This window comes from Mustela erminea, chromosome 15 (genome assembly GCF_009829155.1).
Source record: "Mustela erminea isolate mMusErm1 chromosome 15, mMusErm1.Pri, whole genome shotgun sequence".
NCBI lineage: Eukaryota > Metazoa > Chordata > Mammalia > Carnivora > Mustelidae > Mustela > Mustela erminea.
The window spans coordinates 12,335,696-12,354,475 of NC_045628.1; the positions used below are offsets into that span (position 1 = coordinate 12,335,696).

General features: G+C 50.8%; 1 protein-coding gene across 5 annotated transcripts in view; it reads left to right on the forward strand.

Moving 5' to 3' along the window:
- The window catches only part of STK24 (serine/threonine kinase 24), a 113,176-nt gene that overhangs the window by 32,118 nt on the left and 62,278 nt on the right, over nt 1–18,780 (forward strand). The window contains exons 1-2 of one of the 5 annotated variants that reach the window (XM_032315067.1): nt 7,643–7,711; nt 14,568–14,798. In XM_032315067.1, the coding sequence (XP_032170958.1) occupies nt 7,658–7,711; nt 14,568–14,798 (285 nt within the window). In that variant the 5' untranslated portion in view covers nt 7,643–7,657. Of the gene's footprint in view, nt 1–7,642; nt 7,712–12,878; nt 13,081–14,567; nt 14,799–18,780 lie in introns of those variants that run through there. The other 4 variants (XM_032315070.1, XM_032315071.1, XM_032315066.1 and 1 more) reach the window with 4 other exon arrangements.

Below are 18,780 nucleotides of genomic sequence, written 5' to 3' on the forward strand. Positions count from 1 at the left end.
CTCATGAGCTAAGACGGTTTTTCCATTCATAAAGAGTTGTTCAAAGAAAGAGAAGAGGAATGAGCCACGGAGACTGGCGGACGCAGCCGAGGTGTTGGCTGTCTGCTCCTGGAGAGGTTTGCTGCCCTTGCTCGAGCACAGGCCACGCAGGCCTCAGCCCTCCTGAGCATCGCCCAGGACAGCCGACCTGGTGCTTGTCTTCCTGGCCGGTCGTGGCGGCAGGACCTCTGAGCAGTGTGAGACGTGCCACCCCCCACCCCCGGAGAGAGGAGCGCTCTGTGATCCCCTCGGTTCCCTGGTGGGCGGGAGGCAGGTTTCCTGCTTGGGCCGAATCAGCCTTGCTCATTGCCTTGGTAGTTTTATTTCATCTGTTTTCTCCTTAATGCCTCTAAAAGCTGAGGATTTTCAGGTAAAGGAAATGTGACCATTGATTGAAATATAAATACACCTAAATTGTTTGGTCTGCCTTTTGGAATAGTACGAACCGGAGCTTCCTGATACTTGCTACTGTAAGCTTTTGTCAAATACGGGAAGGCGAGTTCACCTGCAGGGAACGGGGGGCAGGGGGGCATCCGATTGTGCTCCTTCTGCTGATGGTGGCGTTCCGTTGTGATCACCCGAGGGCACACCTTGCCTGCTGGGTTCCTCTCCCCAGTCGTCCTGCGGAGCGCACTTCCCCACACAGAAGCTGACCCTTGATGCATAGACAGTGGGGCTGAGCCCCCTGACTGGCTGCAGGGGCCCGCGTGCCCGTGACTTACCTACAGTACCCAGGTGCCCTCAGCTGCCTCACAAGGGTCATGTTCGCTTTCTCCTGCTGTGGCTGTGAGGTCTGGAAAGGCCCAGTTAGGAAGACCTCCCTGCACAGAGCCTTTGAGTGCGGGAGCTCTGGAAGTGGGGGTGCCTGTTGTTTGTCAGTGCTTATTGTAGGGTACAGCTCTTCCAGGGCATGCATGTATCTTTGGTGTGGGGGGTGGTGGTTAATAAGGGAGGTGGCAGCGTTCATTTCTCTGGGAGCTCTGTCATCTCTTTGGGATTCATTCTGTGTTTTTCATCACCTGCTTGCCCGATAGAACTGGCCTGGTTTCCATCTTTCCCTGCGTGTCTGGGGCTGCTCATCATCCCGGAGACACCCCAGGCCTTCCTGTGTCAGCGGCGAGCCTTCCATGGAAGAAAAGGGTGCCCGGCAACCCCTGCAGGGGCTCAGAGGGCTGGACTTCGTGGGGCCTCTGGGGCCCAGAAGCTCAGTCCTGCTGTGACTTGCACTGTTCGTGACCTTGGGCAGGTCGGAGCCCCAGGCCCGGGTGTCCTCCTCCCTGTGCTGTCAGTGAGTGGTGAGGGCGGGTGAGGCTTTGGCACCCAGCAGGCAGGCAGAGCCTTAGAGCCGTTTGCTCGGTGTGTGCTGAGAGAGCTTGCAGCCAAGGGACGGTCCTTCCAGCCCGGGCCCTCTCCCTCCCTGGCCCTCGGGTCCCCGCTGTCTGCTTCTCTCGCCGGAGCTCTGATGGCACAGAGCTGCAGACGCTGGTTTCCTGTAAGGTGGTGTGCGCGGGTGTGTGTATGTGCGGTTGTGTGTGTTATTAGAGACTGAGGCCAAAACAGTGAATTCAACTGGGGGGGGGGGTCATTTTTTTCTCTTAATTATAATGTTTTTCTAAAAAACTTGCATCTGTGAGTTTAAAACTTAAGCAGTTTCTACCGAACACATCCTGTTAAAGATAGTAGATCCTGGTATGAGGATCCCCTAAAGCTCCTGCCGTTGTGCGTCTGTAGGTCTAGACATCCACATTCATAGGGTTTCACATCCCTTTTTCTCAAAAAAAATTTTTTTTCTTGCCAAATACTGTAGAGTATTTACTGAGTTTCTTCTAGATTATGGGGCTGTTGTGGGGTTGAGCCGAAGTGTACAGTATGGGGGAAATGCATTGGCCAAGCCAGATTGTGGGGTGGGCACGTTGGAAGGGCTTCAGAGAGCTCAGGTGGGGAAGCCGGGGCTGCCGCTGAGGGCAGGAGGTGCTGTGCTCGGGAGCCAGGCCCTGGGCGTCCCCTGTGCTGCCCCGTGGATTTACTGCAACGAGGAGAGAGCAGATTTCTCTACAGACCCGGGACTTCGGCCTCGCATTACAAATTGATCTTCCATCGGTTAGTGAGGAATGAGGCTTCTCTTTCTTTTGAGGATTGGAAAACTGTCCGTTCTTTGAGCTAATAGACACCATTTGCTATTTAAAGGTGTTTGTATGGTAAATAAAAGTTTTTATTTTGGAGACTTTGAATTAACCAACTTAATACACAAAACACCCCTTGGGGCTGGAGGCGGAGAGCAAGCTTGCAAGGTCAGCGAATTACCAGGAGGCAAGTTAGTGGAGGTCGCAGGGGAAGGAGGTAGAGAGATTGAAAGGCTGAGCCTTGGGGAGATACCCCAGCCCGAATGACGTCCCACTTCGCTGATGTGATTCCTTCCCAAGCGGAGAAAAGCAGGTGAGCGGGAGAAAAGTTCTCAAGGCATTACTGTGGAGCAGTCTTCTGCGCCTGACCGCTGGTTCTTAACCTTGCTTGCCCGGTGGAACCTTCTGGGGACTCGAAATAACACTGATGCTGGGGGGTCCCCTCTCCAGAGCTTTGGATTTCATGGTCCAGGGTGATTGTGGTGTGCAGCCCCGGTTGAGAACCACTCCGCAGTGGGGCAGCAGCCGGTAGAGCCGTTGGTCTTTGTTGCTCCCTCCCCCGCAAGCTGTCCTGGCCCCGGGCTCTGGTCGCTGTGGCTCTTGCTCAGTGCCAAAGGAGGCCAGCGCCATCTTGGGGATGGTGCACGCCATCGGGTGGTTAGTTCTTCAAGCCACAACTCATGAGTGCCGTTTGTGCTGTTGGTGCAGGCTGACCAAGTAGGACACTGTCCTGCACACCTGTCCTGTGTCCTGAAGAGGAGCCCTCGTGTACTGAATCAGCATTTGGTGTAAAGGCCAAAGCCCCGACCTTAGACTTCCAACTGAGTCAGAGTGAAGAGCTCAGGGTTCCCCTGTTGTGTTTAGGTCAAAATGTGTCTATGGTTGGCTGTGGGGTGGGGGGAACCCCAGTGATCTGACCAGGGGAGATGTGCTGATTGTGACGATTCAGTTCCCTGAAAGCAGGACACCCCTTCCCAGAAGTGTGCCGGAGGCTTTCCAGGCAAGGGTGGAGGCGAGGGGTGTACCACGAAGTTTCTTCACTGTGTCCACTCCCAGAACTCTAGGGGGCCAGACATGGCAAGGATTTCTGGGAAAATACTCATGGAAAGGCATCCGAGTTTTTTGGGGTCTTTTTTTGGGGGAGGTTATAGATACTAGAGTGGTTTTGTATGTATGTAATCTTATATGTATTTCATCAAAAGTTCAGCTTTTTTTTTTTTTTTTTTAAGATGGGTAGGCATGGGAGAGATCCCAATCAAGAATGAACTTTCAACTTGTTAGGATGGGGAAAAGCTTTTACGGGTTCATGGACTTGATTAGACAAATCCCATCTTTCAGTGCAGAGTGCCTCTTGAAATGTAACGATTACATTAATCTGATGAGATGGGTGTTCAGGGCATTTTATTTGCCAGTAATTAGCTCTAAGATATCTTATTTATGAGAAGAATAATTTATACTAAAAAAACAGGAATGTGGGGAGCCTGGGTGGCTCAGAGGCTTAAGCAGCGCTGACTTTTGATTTCAGCTCAGGTCATATATGATCTCAGGGTCCTGGGATGGAGCTCTGTGTTGGGTTCCATGATCAGTCGGAGGCTGCACAGGATTCTTTCTCACCATCTCTCTCTGCCCCTCCTTCCTCTCTCTCTAAAATAAGTAAATAGATCAATCTTTTTTTTTAAACAAGAGTATTAAGCCATACTTTAAAATTACGATAGTCTTTAAATGTGTCTTTGGGGGCACCTGGGTGGCTCAGTGGGTTAAAGCCTCTACCTTCGGCTCAGGTCATGATCTCAGGGTCCTGGGATCGAGCCCCACGTCGGGCTCTCTGCTCAGTGGGGAGTCTGCTTCCTTCTCTCTCTCTCTGCCTGCCTCTCTGCCTATTTGTGATCTCTCTCTCTCTGTCAAATAAATAAATAAAATCTTAAAAAAAAAATCCCTATTTGGGACCACGTTGCATTGTTATAAATGGTATGTTTTCAGTAACTGTTTTGGCCAGTGTTTCAGTGATTTCTAAAAATGTTTACAAAACTAAGTGCTGTTTTAAAGATGACCTCACCTGTTCTCCGAGGTGCTTGCTGGGTGCCCGCCCACTCTAGCAAAGGTAACAAGTCAGTGCCAGTGCCTCACTTTTTCTCTTTCTCTGAGGCTAATTGGATCCTCTGACACATGTATAAGTAAGGTAAATAAATACTGGGAGCATCATTGTTCTGTTTCACGGAGAAATTAAGGACCTGCTCAAAGTCACAGGACAGTGTTGCCACAGGGGGACATTCCGGGTCTTTTGGTGCTTTTGTGTTCTTGTATTTTGCTGTCAGAGCTTGGGAGGCAAGGAGGGACATGCTCAAACTTTATTTATTTATTTTTTAAAAAAGATTTATTTATTTATTTATTTGACACAGAGAGGTAGGGGGAGCATGTGTGCACAAGCAGGGGGAGTGGCAGGCAGAGGGAGAAGCAGGCTCCCATGGTATCCTGGATCCAGGACCCTGGGATCATGACCTGAGCCCAGAGCAGATGCTTAACTGGCTGAGCCACCCAGGTGCCCTACTCTCTCTCTCTCTCTTTTTTTTAAGTAAGCTCGAAGCCCAGTATGGAGCCCAATGCGGGGCTTGAACTCACAACCCTGCTGAAATCAAGAGTCGGTCGCTTACCTGAATGTGACATGCTCAGGCTTTGGAAGTAGATGGCTGTGGGTTTGAGTTCGGGGTGTGTCACATACCCTGTGTCCTTCGACAAATCAGCCTGACCGCTGCCAGCTGGAGGGGATCCATCCTTCCGAGTGGGCATCTGTCATTTTTCTTAGGGCTTCATTCTGCCTTAGGGCACATCTGAGACCAAAGAGTTTGACCGCCTCCAACTGTAGCTTTCCCCTACCTTGTGAAATGGGGAAGGCCAGGAGTTGGGGGTCTCTGGCTTCTCTCCAGGTGTCAGGATGTAGCTGCCGTGTGTGTTCCAGTCTTCAGCTTGTTTTGCAAGACAAACTGAGGTTCAGGTTCCTGCTCAGGAAGTTTTAGTAGGATGTCTTTTTCACAAACTAAAACTTTTTTTGTTTTTCTGTTATTGTTTTTGTTGTTGTTGTTTTTAAAAATTTATTATTTTAGAGAAAGAGAGTGAGCACAAGTGGGGCAGGGGAGGAGGGAGAAAATCTCAAGCAGACTCCCTGCCGAGCACAGGGCCTGTTGTGGGGCTCGATCCCACTACCCTGAGATTGTGACCTGAGCCGAAACAAAGACGCTCAACTGACTGAGCCACCCAGGCACCTCTAAGGTTGTGTTTGTGTTTGGGAACCACATGGGCTTCTTGATAAACTGCTTGGGTGTGCTGTGTCCATACCCACCAGGCAGTGCCTTTGCATCTTTCCTCCTTGGCCATAATTCTCCCTTTCCGTTGCTTGTGCTCATCTAACCTTGAGTCTCTCTGAGACTTCCTGCACGGCCGAGCCTGCCTTCTGTGTACGTTTTAGGGGATGGAGTAGTCAGCACTTACCAGGAGCGGAAGGTCTTCAGAAAGTTCTTGCTTTTTATAATTCTTAGCATCATTTCTTAGACCTCAGAGCTTTTTATTTGGAGGAGGGGCTGTCTGGGGCTCAGCGGTCTCTCTGGAAGCCTCGTGCTAGAACGCTGCTTGGCGGCCCGACCCTCTGGCCTCCCTGGTTGGTGGTTCGTTGACCACCACTACACGTGACCTCCACGGGGCTGTCCTCTGCAACTTAGGAGTTTTGCAGATGTTTCCTTCCCGCTTTCTGGTGATGCTCCCTCAAGCCTCCTAGAATCTCCCTCATCCCTTTCCTGAAGGAGGAAAGGCCTCATTGTTTTAGTTGATTGTAGGGTAGCGCAGTGGCATGTGCATTGGTTTGTGAGTTAGGTGATTTGGGGTTTTACTTCTGTCTGCAGTTCAAGGGAAAGGCTTTTAAGAAACTACTGAGTCATGACCAAGCGCTGTCGGGAAGGGCAGCTCAGTGTTAACGACGAAGATCTACAACAGAGGCAGTTTTCCTTATGTTCCTTTATCTCTTGAGCATCCTGAAAATGTACTGTTTGCCCATTTTACAGATGTGGAGACAGATATGGGGGTTTCATTAACTTGCTATGAATTTGGCAGAGCAGAGATCTGAAGTGCTCGGGCCCCCTAGACGCCATAGTTTTTGGCGGGTAATTTAAGCATCAAGAGGGACAGTTTTGAGTAGCTGTCTGATAGTTTATTTTGGGTCTCATCTCTCCAGATCTTAGGTAGCTGCTGCCCCAAATGAGAGATTGTGCATGTCAGTGAGCAGCTGACCCCGGTTCTGTTCTTCGGCCTCCACTTTCCTGGTCTCTCCTCCCTGTAATGCTCTGGATGTGGCCGGGTTTTTGTTTTCTATTGTTCGAATATGTCTTCGGCGTTCCTTCTTGGGAAGGGGCGTCTGCTTGAGATTGTCCCCGTTCTTTCCTTTCGAGGGAACTCTGGGTGCTGTCTTGCTGCTCACCTCTTTGCTGGTTAGGTTGGCGAGATGGTAAGATGCTTTCTTCGGTGATCACAATCTCAAGCGGGAAAACAGCCTGCAAAAACGTTAATACAGTTTTCCTTTCACCGCGTGGGTGTGCTCCTGGAACCAGGAGACTGCAGCCACTGCCTTTGCTCAAGGGAGTGGTCAGGTTTGAGTGTCATTAAGCAGTAAATGGGAATCCCCCCCCCCCCCCCCCCCCCCCCCCCCCCCCCGCAAGAGCCTTGAAATAAGGCTGATCTCTTTGGTTACAGAAGAAAGAGGGTGTGGGACACACAGTTGAGATTGGGCTTTTTTTTTTTTTTTAAGAATTTTTAATAATTTTAAGTACTTTAAAGACTTTCAAGAAGTTGCAGAAAACGCTCTGTAGTTCCTATGTGCCCTTCCCCTAGCATTCCCCAGTGATAGCCTCTCACGCTGTAAAAACCAGGAAACCGATGTTGGCACGGTGCTGGTGAATTAGCTGCAGACCTACTTCAGGCCAGACTTGCCAGTTTTTGCCCGTAGTTTTTGGGGGGTGTAGTTGGGATGCAGGACTGTTCTACTGTCACTAAAAGTCTGCCTGTCACCTTTTACCCAGCATCCCTTCCCCCGCAGCCCCACAGCTGTTCTCCATCACTCTTAGCTCTGTCACTTCAGGAATGTTCTATAAATGGAACCGTACACTCTACAACCCCTGGTGCTCATAGACAGTGTTGAGAAGGTGGGTGATGGGAGAGTCAGTAGGGGTGTCGGAAAGGAGCCCCGGGGTTCTGGTTCTGGGGCTTCAGTAGAGATGATGCGTTGCCCGTGGGTGAAGGAGTGAAGGAAAACCATGGGCTTTAAGGTTAAGTGGGAGCCCACCGGCAGGGTTTAGGTAGGTCTAACAGTGGGTCAGTTGGAGGCACAGCTGCTGTGGGGTCAGGTGGGGCAGGGGGGGATCGCATGGGGAGACATTCCAGAAGAATGATGGCCACAGTCGGGCGGTTGGGATAGGAGAGGAATTAGGATGTTGGAATCCGCCTCTATAGAAATGGCAGACAAGAAGGCTGGTGGCACTGGGACACGGGCTGGGAGAGCCCAGCAGGTATGAGGGTAAGGGACGGCGGGCAGCCAGGGCGGAGGCATGCGGGTGGTGGGGCTGCCCCGGCTGGCACGTGGGTCTCCCGGCTGGGTGCCTGTCCGCTGCACGGGTGGTGGCTGCCTGGGGTGCTGCCTGGCGGGGGGGGGAAGGGGTTCTGAGGCCGAGGGCCTCTCTAGGAGGACAGATCTGCGGTTGGTGAGTGGGTGCGTGCCCGATTCCGAGGGGGGGGTTGGGGCGCACCTGCCGCCGACTCCCCCTCCTCATCATGTGCTCTCTGTTGTTGTAGGGACGGGAATGCGATAAGTAGCAAGTGTTCGAACATATCAAACTTGGCTCCTTTCTCTTCTCAGAGAGAAACAAAGAGCAAAGCTTGGCTTTAACCCAGAGCGGGGTAGTATGGCGTGGCCAGAGTCGGACAGCTAAAGCCAAGGAGCTTTGAAAGTTGATTAGTAATGCCAAATGCATTTTTCATTGCCAGAAATGATCCAAAGAAAACAGTAATAGCTATTCAAGTTTAAAAATATAAAATACTTGTCATCCTAGAACTATTTTAATGTATTCTCTCAAGGGATTACGAAATACGCTGAATTGTAGCAGAAGCCTGAGCCCCGGGAGCGCACAGCTTAGCCCTTTCTCTGAGCTTTGGAGGGGAGCGGGTCACTGTGCATGTGGATTTTCTTCCCAAAGAGATCCCAACGGTGCAGGTGGGCCTGTCCTCACTGTGCCGCGTGGCACGGGACACTACTTCTGCTGTGCACATGTCCATTTCCTGTGGCCGGGGCTTCTAGGAGATCCCAGGCGCTAGGGTAGCTGGGCACCCCGAAACTTCCATATTTTAATCAGCGAGAGGCTTGTGTTGATTCTGGATTCACCCTGACTTTTCAGCTCTCCCACAGTCCTTGAGCCCTGGAGGTTTTCCAGGCTCGTGGGGTCGGGGCTCAGGAGCTTTTCCAGAGCCCAGATTTTGCCTGAGCCCTGCCCCTGAGGGAATGCATCTGCCATTTATTTTGGCAGATGGGATCTGAGGGATCCCGACCTTAATATGATTAGGTGTAACAAATGCTCCGGTCTCCCTAGATCTTGTAATTAACAGTAAACAGGATAATGTGTGAGTGCGTAGGAAGGTCCAGAAGGTAGCCAAGGTTTAATGAGACAGGCAGCCTGGTGGTGTTAGGGAGAAGGGGTGATGAATGTGGGACTAGAGACGAGTCCTCGGTGTTGGGAGGGCCTTTGGGGCAGACATCGCATGGTCCGTGTGTCACCTGGCGCCACGAGAAGGCGCTAGGTGCCCACTCCTTAGTGCTTTTCCTGGAGACACTGTTGTTTCTGTCCCCATGACCCTTCTCCCAAAGGAGGAAACGGAAGTTTGCAGATGTTGAGTAGCATATGGGGCCCTATTACATAGTAGACATATAAACGCCGTCCAAACTCTTCCATCATGAGAAACCTCTTCCTCCTCCGGCTCAGAATGAGGCTCTCCAGGCCAGCAGTGCAGGTGGGAATTTGGACTTGGGGGGCCTGAGTGGTATTTCTGAGGGTCAAGTCCAGGACCTGTAGGGTGGGAGCTGGATGTTCTTGTGCTGGCAGCACCCCACCTGGGGCTCTCTCCCCGCCCCGCCTTGTTGATCCAGGAGAGGTGAACTTTGGCGGGAGGGTCCTGACCTTCCCCCTGCTTCGGAGAAGGCTGAGCTGCTGCGTGTCCTGACCCCTGCCTGGGATCTGGCTGGGGCTCCAGCAGCAGGACCCTACCGCCCGTCTGGCAGGTGGGATGCAGGGGTGAGACGCCAGCAAGCCTTTCTCACCTGGGATGATGGCCAGTGCTTAGTTCATTCAGCATTAACCAACCTACCTATCTTCCTTCCTTCCTTTCTGGGAGTGGGGGTAGGGGGTGGGGCAGAGGGTGAGAGAGAGAATTTTAAGCGTAGAGCTTGATTTCATGACCCTGAGATCATGACCTGAGCCTGAATCAGGAGTCAGACACTTAATCCGAGGAGCCAAGGTGCTCCCAGCATAAACCGTTCTGGAGAGAAAAGCCTCAGGATGGTGGTCAGAACAGCCCCCGTTCTACCAAGGGGATCTGCTTTGCCGGTGGCATAGATTCCGACAGGCAAATGCTGTAGCTGCTTTCTGAACGAGGTCATGGTTGGCACTGAGTCTCTCATGGCTGTGTGGCTGCACGGCCTGATAATGACTTGCCAAAGGGCAGGGGACCCTGCTTGTTTAGTCCCCTGCTGTCACTGTATTAGCATATGTCTCCCTCCATGCCAGGGACAGTCTGCAGCCCGGTTCCAGCTGCTGACACAGTGGCAGAGAGTGGGGACTGACACGCCACACTCGACCACACGCAATAGCAAGCTGTGGCCGCCAGCTGCACCGTACAGGCTGCAGGAGAGGGCTTTGGGGGAGAGGGTCCAAGCAGTCGTCTGAGCAGCTGGGTCTCCATCAGGCCAGAGGGAAATCGGGCAGTTGATTAAAATGAAACACTCCACCAGAGTAGAGAATGTCTGTCTGCCCCTGCCGCCCCCACGATGGACACATTTCTCTGGCAGTGATGTGGGATTTCTGTTAAACTGGTTGCTTGTTCTTGTCTAACTTCTCCCCAGAGCATCGTGGCCTGATACATTGATGATGGAATGTGGCTCATGATTCCTGGGTTGACTAGGTTTTCCCTGCAGGTCCTTCCTGGGCTCGTTCACGTGCCTGTGGTCAGCAGGAGGAGTGCTGGCTGTCTGCCCTGGGCCCCAGGGTATGTCTGGTGTCTTGGTTCTTCTCCGTGTGACCTCTCCAGCAGGCAAGCCCAGGCCCCCTTTTGTGCCAGTGGATGCATTCCAAGACGTCAGAGACAGATGCTGCAGGCAGGGCCTCTTAAGGTTTAACCTTGGCAAGAGCACAGCGCCCTAGGAAATCCAAAGGCCAGCTTGATTCAGGCCATCTCTAGGTGGGAGCAAGGGGCACAGTGGCTTTGGGGTGTGGACGTATGGCGATGGAGTTGTTACTCTAATAATCTCCCAGGCTGCCTGCTGTCCCCGAGGATCCGTGTCCTTTACAGCTACAGGATATACGGATCTTCTGTTTTTTCCCTTCCCAGGTGGCACAGCATCGACCTTAGAATCTGTGCTCTGCCGGCCTCTGCCGGCGGTGGTCCCCGGGGGGGCCACCAGGTTGCAGCTCCGCAGATCTGGCTTCTCTTCATTCAGGGAACTGAGGCTTGAAAAGACACCCCCCAAAACAAGCAACCAAACCAGCATGGCGGGGTGGGAACACGGTGACTGCAGCAGCCGGGCCTGTTTCAAGAGTGGCGGGAGGGAAGGGCGTGTAGCAGCGGACGGTCCTAGCAGCTCCGAGGTCCGGCCCTGCCCTGGCAGCGGGCTCCTTCTGGGCGTCAGCTGTGGTGTCCGTTGGTGGTGGTGAGTAACCAGCCCACTGAAACCTGGAGGTTTCAAAGAGCAAATTTGCTCCCTCTCGTGCAGTCGGTGGCTGCCTGGGAGGCTGGGCTGGCCTTGGCTGGGCGCTGTAAAGTGGCTGCGTTGAGCTCGGTGAGCTGGTGGCGGGGCTGAGGCTGGGAGGTTGAGGGTCCCCTGAGCTGTGGAATCGCCGGGGCTGAGTGAGTCCCTCCCCTGCGCTCAGACCCAGCCTCCTCAGCCCTTTTGGGGCCTAGGTTAAGAAGTCCCCATGTTCTGTTGGCCAGAGCCTGTGTCAAAGTCTGCCCAGATTTAAGGGGTGGGGACGCAGACTCTTTCTTGCTGGGAGGAGGGCCCGTGACTTTGCAAAGGGGGGTGTGGTCCTAGAGCGGGGCGGTTCACTGGGGTTATCCTGGTACCAGGCTCCCTGCTCTCCTCTCCGGCATTGTGCGAGTGTGGATACATTTTTGTTGGCTTCATTTTCTATTCTCAAAAGGGAATGCCACGGTCTTTTCTTAGTCTGGGGCGGGGACAGTTAACAGAGGGTGTCAGGCTAGCTGACCTAAAACAGCCGTATCTTAGTGGCATGTAAGCCTGTCAAGGCTGTTGCGCTTCTGTCCCCAGGTCTCCCGGGCAGTGGTTCTCACAGTGTGGTCCCTGGGCCCATGGATCTGCGTCACCTGGTTGCTCTCTGGTGCTTGGGGGCCGCACACCACATTTGCTGAACCAGAAGTTCCGGGGCTGGGGCCAGGCAGTTTGTGTTCCAACAAGCCTGCCCAAGCCTGTGGGTGATTCTGAGGCCACGGAGGTTGTTTCTGCAAGTTCAGGGGGCTCTTCCTACGGCTCCCTTAGGCTTGCATGCTGGGGGGCCGCGTTCCTCGCTCCCCCTTCCTCTGGCTCTCAGTCCCCCTGAATTAGGATATTCTTTGTAGACTCTACCCTGCAGGGCGTGTGTCGGTGTGAGGCTGGGGCTTTCTTCCTGTCCAGGAGACATTTCTTGGCCGTCAGTCATCGTGCCCAGGGACATGGGTCAGGAGTTAAAACATGGTCCCTGACTTCCCTTGGCTCCTAGTCTAGTGAAGGAGGTAGTTTGGGAGGGCTGGCCGGTTCAGGGAAGTGGCAGATGCAGTTCGTGTAGCTGGAGCTCGCGGTGTCGCTGTAGAATTATGGATCTAGCAAGTCCTCGATCCTGGGAGTGAAAATTCAGAAGGCAGGGCAGGAGCTCGCAGTTTTGAAAGTTACCCCATGTGTAATTTAAAGCCGTTTTTCCTAGGAGGTGGCTATTCGTCAGAATTAATTGGGGGTCTTCGAACAATATGGGTTATGTGCCCCTGCCCTGTGCATGGCTGAGAGCGTTTTGGGATTGCCCACGTGTCCCAGGGGCTTCCGACCAGCCAGGCTGGGGGAACACAGTCCCAAATCGTGACACTGCGTGGCGGGGACGAGTAGAGGAAGGATGCTGTGCTCTGTGGGTAGAGTCTGTGTGGGGAGACTCTGCTGGGGCCAGGGGCACCGGGAGGAGCCGAGTGCAGAGCAGGGTTTAATGCCAGGGGCCTGGAAAGTTCCCAGAGGGAGGGCTTCGTGGAGGAGGACAGGATCAGGCACGGCAGCCTCTGGGCTGCAGCCGGATGGGCGGGGGGTCGGGGGGTGGGGGGTGGCGGCGCGGGCGGGGCAGGGCACCTGGCTGGACTCCGTGACCGTGACCGGCGGGGAACTCTAAGGGAAGGAGAGGGCGAAGGAGGAAGGCGACCAGGGAAGCCCAGTGTGTGTGTGTTTTCAAATGGGAGAAACCCGAGCAGGCTGCCAAGGCTGATGGGTCTGTAGAGAGGGCTGAGCAGAAGAGCGAGCAGTGAAGCCGGCCCCCGATGAAGCCACAGCCCGGGGGACAGAAGGATGGACTCAAAAGCTCAGCGCTTGGGATTGGCCTTGAAGAAAAGGAGGGCCCCCTCCCCTCATCCTGGGGGGAAGGAGGTAAGGGAAGGGGTTTGGAAATGGGAATTTCTAGCTGCTGAAGATGGACGTGGTCTCTCTCTTGTTCCTTTTTCTTGCAACCCAGGATGTGTTCTTTTTCTCACTTACTTTGTTCATTTTTACTGATGGGGTTAGTGGGTTTTGCGAGCGTTTACCTTGTTCAAGTGCACAGTCTCAAAAATGGGGCTTCTTTGGCGTCTGTAAGATACCCCCTGACTTAGTGCGCCTGTGTTAGTGGGGTATGCTATCCCTGCGGGGTTCACACTGTGGCGCAGCAGCCCCTCCGCATGGGAACGGGCGGGCTGGGGTTCAGTAGTCCCTCCCTCGTGAGGTGCTGCTTGGGACTCTGCGGGTTTCACCTTGAAAGCAGGTTCGTGGTTAGTGCCGACTAACTCACAGTGCTGCCGACATGGCTGTAATTCTCTGTTGAGGGCCCCCCTCACCTCCTCCTTCTGTGCCTGTTTCCCCCACTTTTTCAGCCCTTCTCCTTCCCCATCTTCCTTCCTTCTCCAGGTTTCCATTTCTTACGAGGACTGGTAGACTTTGAGGGTGAGCCTGCCATCCTCTCACTTGTGGGCAGCATTTTTGAGAGCAGGTGTGGAGGCGGTGTATCCAGGGTCCTGTCTTACTCTGGGGGGTTTCAGGTGGTGCCAGCAGTCTTTTGGGGTGGATGGTCCCTTGTGCTGAGATAGGCCGTACCCCTAAGTCTCCTGCTGAATGTCAGTCTCCTCCCTTGTCACCCCCTGGGATGACAGGTTGCTGCCCACTGAGAACTCAGCTGCTCACACATCTCTCTGGTCAAGGAGTCCTTAGGGTGGGTGTTGGAGTCCCCTTGGAAATGGACACTGTGTGTGTGTGTGTGTGTGTGTGTGTTCACCTAATCGCACTAGAGATTAAGAGCTTTCAGAAGGGATTTCAAGGGCGTGATGCTTACAAGACAAAAGGAAACAGGTTCTTACTGTTTTCTGGGTTCTGGTTAAAATACTGAGGCCAAGGTAGTAGCTGTAGGTGAAGATGCATAGGGCTGCCTTTGCTGGACTTCAGACCGGGCCTGTTAGGAAATCATTAAGTGCTGGTTAACCTACATTGTAGTGCATAACCAACCTGAACTTAGGAAATGAGGCAGAGAGGGGGAAAGAGGGAGAAAAGTGGAATATTTGCTTCAATAGGAGTGTTTTTCAATAAATCCATATATTATAATGCATTCACATAAAGGTTTTGGTTTTTAATTATGCAAGTGCTGGAGCCTTTCCCAGTTTTTATAGTCTGGGTGGTTGTTCTTATTTGCACACTCGCTGTGTTTTATAGAGAGGAGGCTTAGAAATCTCCGTGTTCTCCTGGGTGTGAAGAGCTGTGAGCACAACCAGCCTGACCCTTAAATGAAGAAGACTGGAAGACTGTGTTCTTTATGTTTGTAAGGAAAAAGGAAAATCTGTCCCTATCTTGTGAGTTTCTGAAGGTTCTCTTCTTTTTGTTCTCTCCTACAGAACCTGAAAGCAGATCCAGAAGAGCTTTTTACGAAACTGGAGAAAATTGGAAAAGGCTCTTTTGGCGAGGTGTTCAAAGGCATTGACCTTCGGACTCAGAAAGTGGTTGCCATAAAAATCATTGATCTGGAAGAAGCTGAAGATGAGATAGAGGACATTCAGCAAGAAATCACAGTGCTGAGTCAGTGTGACAGTCCCTACGTAACCAAATATTATGGATCCTACCTGAAGGTAAGGCTTGAAAATGAGAACGCAATTTTCCATGACCCGGTGTGTGACCGAGCTGGAGCCGTGTACGTGACGGACGTCAGTGTGGCGGCTTTCAGAGGAAGGAGAAATGTTCTGACCTTTGCGATCAGAAGAACCTGGCTTTGATAGTTTTATCATCCTAAATGTCACCTGTAGAAATCTATTTTGGTTAAAGTGTTTGTTGATGTCGCCTTTCAAAGAAGAAAGTTATTTCTGAGGGGGACTTGGTCATCAAAGACACTTTTATTCTGAAGGTATTATAATGGGCATCGATGACTTTCCCTGGTTTTAGCATGGTTTATCATAAAAACTCATGCTGCCCTAATATTAGCCTCTTGATATTTTCACTTATCTAGTGTAGTTTAATACTATTTTAGAAAAACTGCTGGAACTGATACGTTGTTGAGTGAGCTAGTTTATCTCCACTTGACTTTGAAGAATTGTAGGTAAGTAAATAATTACTTAAAAGAGTTACAACAGTACACTACACATTGTCCTTGACTTCACCTGGTTCTGTGAGTCGGTAAGACGAGCATTGAGATCGGTGTTCTGGTCCCTTCTGGGGCTGTGTTAGGTGTTGTCAGTCACTCCGGTTACACCGCTCAGAAAGCATAAGGCTGTCCCTTGGGTTACAAGTCCCTTGACTTAACGCCCGTTTTACTGACCTTAACAGTGTAGTATCTTCCAATGTGGAGTTTTGGCAATTAAGAATTGGTGAACAAAAATTCTAAAATAACTTGTGGAAACGAAAACCTCATAGGTAGGAAGAACTCCTTCCTGAGAGATGGTCGGCGGTGAGCCCAGAGAATGTACGGCCGGGCTTCCTCCCGACCGGGTTTACGCTCTGAACTCTTCATGGTGCTGCCCGCCATGTCAGCCTCCTGACGGTTCAGGCTTTGACTTTGAGGAAATGGAATACTAAGGTATAGCGGAAGGATGGACATTTTGAGAACCCATCGATTCACTTAAAATGAATATTTAAAGAAATAAAAATCGAATGGTAATCCAATCTTTTTTTTTTTTTTTTTTTTTGGCAATGTGACATAGGTTCAAATGGCAAAGGATGGCAGTCGGCCATGGGTCAAATGCAGCCTTTTGAAATGGAGAGAATAAGTTTTGGAGTCTGACATCTTGGTCTTGAATCTTGCTTGTCTTGGCATGTGGTTTTGAGCAAGCTTATTTGTTTGTTTTTTGAAAAACTTCCCTGCTTCCTCATTTGTAAAATGGAAAATTATGGTATATACCTCATTGTTGGAAAGATTAAGTGGTATCAAGTATGTAAAAATACCTGGCATGTGCTAGGTGCTTAACGAGTGTTAATTTCCTTCCTTAATTGAATTTATTCATACTCCTTTTCCGAAATTACCTAGCAATGAAGGACGTATTCACTGAGGTCAAAGCAAGGAGGAGGAAGTGTGCCAGTGATAACAGTGGATGTTGGGGTGGGGTGCATCCATTTTGGGTCATGATAGGGCAGAAAAGGAAGCACCGTATGTTTTGATTCTCATGGTCTAAGCAAAAACACGTCTGACTACCGGACGGGAAAAGCAAAGGTCTTAGTGATGTTAAATTTCTATTGAGAAAAAACAAACAGCCAAAGAAATTCAACTTGAACTCTGTTTGCTGTACCACTTAATATTCTTTGTGAAATGACTTCGACAATAGCTTTATTGTAAATTCAGAGTTGGTTTCATGTGGTGTGTTGATGTTGTATTTTAATATGTTCATGGTTCCTTCGGCAAAGGAAGGGTGGAAGATTCTGGCAAATTTGTGGTGATTTATGACAGCTAATAGTCGACTATGGGAATGAAGGATCAGTGGTTCAAAAGTATTTTTTTCAGCCCAGTTCTCCAGCAAAATTTTACTGCCTGCTGGAATAGATTGCTGTATCATGGCCAAACATGGTGTTGACTCTACATACTTAGAGATTCCATCTGTAATGTCTCGTTCTTGCCGGAGTCACTGATTCTAGAACATATATTCCAAGTCAACCTAACCTTGATCTAGAGTCGTCCAGTAAATTTATTTGGTTAACATAATGTCAGCTGCTAGAATAACCTGCCTCCCCCCCCACCCCAATTTATAACAGCTCACATTGGATACAAGCTCATTTCTTGCTCACTGGTAAGCCTGATTTATGGGTGGTTTTCCTCCAGACAGTGATTGAGGAACCCTGGTTCCTTGTAGTTCTTCCTTCCACCTTCCGTGCGTGACTGTGCTCGTGGGCCTTAAGTCACTGTGGGAGCCACAATGGAGACTCCTGTGAGAAGTGTCCATATGCCCAGGCCTAGGTATGGAACACGTCATTTCTGCCCGTGTTCCTCTGGCCAGTCCGCATTCGACCACACCAGACTCTGCAGAGGCTGGGAAAGGGCATCTCATCACGAGCCTCATGGAGCAGGCTGTGGGCTTGGTGCTCAATGAACTGTCCCTTTCCAAAGCCTCTTACCCTGTAAAGGACGTAGAATAATTTCCAGAGTGATTTTCTCCACTGACTATCTTCAGGAGGATGAAAAGTTTTGATAACTTTGTCTGGAATGTCTTGCATTTTACTAGGCAGATTGTCTTTTAGAGAATATAACTGCCTCAAGAATGCCAAAAATAATATCATCATTGTGGAAACTTGCCCTTGGTTTCTTAAACCATGTAAAAGCGGATTCTGTGTAATTGGATTAAGAACATAAGGAACTTTTCTAGTTAAGCAGTAATGGCTGTTATGAGTTGGGCAGGACAAGAATCCAGAACTGTGAGTCTATCGTCTGGTTCTTGTTTATCAATTCCATGAAGTTCCTTGCCCAGAGGAAGAGCCTCAGTGACGAGCCAGGGGCTCCATATCATCTCTGCAGGCTGACGCAGTTTAAGCTTGTAAAGTCCTGTCAGGTAGGATACAAATTAAATCGATAGAAAAGACAGATGATGGGTCAGTGGGTCTTTGGCATTAAGTTGAAAATTACTGTGCTTTCTGTGGTTTTTGTTTCCCTTCTAAAATCTCCCGGTAGCATTCAGAGGGTAATATTCTTAGTTTTTTAAGGGCTGATGGCAGCGAGGGCCTTCCGTTTCACCTGGCGTTGAGTAAGGACTTTCACATACCACGACCGGGCAGAGAAGAAATGAGCAGAAACTGGGTTCTTCGTACTGGGCTAGCACTTAGAGGCTTCCTAACTGTGTCCGTTGGTTTCCATCATCTGGTCTAGAAAAAGAGATTAAGCACAATAGGTCCAGAGTGCTCTGATACACTGAATGTTACTGAAGATGAGGGGCGTGGAGTTGATTTCCTACTGTGTGGCTGTGATCAGATCAAGAACCGCAGTGGAGTAAGTGTTCCGCCTGAACAAGGTCGGTTGAAGGAGACCAATTCAGGTTCTGGTGACGAATCTGAAGCCTGGGTGGGGCTTGAAGGTTACCAGGGTCCAGAGAAGAACCGCATTTGTTGTAGTTCAGGTGTTTCATGTTTGGGAAATGAAACTAGTGAGAATATTTAATTAACCAGAAGCCTCTGAGTCCTAACCATAAACTACTGGAATTTCCTGTTAGAAAAATACCACCTGCAAGGTCAGAATGAAACTGTGTGCATGTGTGTACCCCGCATGTGTGTGTGAGTGCGCGCGTGCACGCGGCGATGCTCCGGGTGATGTGCGGGAGGGGAGAGAGAATTTGGTGGTTTTTAGTCAGGCAGGAAAGACACAGAAGATCGTAACCACATGATGTTCCTTAGGATTCTAAGCCTGTTTCCTTCTTGAGCAGCGTTCACAAGTGCTGCTCACCCTCGTTAGCGCTACCCGGCTCTTCCGGGGTTTTTTTGTCGTTGTCAATTTGCGGAGGTAGATGTGTTATTAGAATCTCCACTCTGAGGGTCACAGTCAGGGCCAGGAGTTTAGTCTAGGGTCTTAGCACAGGTGCTGACACCCCCCCCCCACCCCCCTGCCCCGCATGCTTTAGGCTGCTGGTTTTCTAAGGAGAAAAC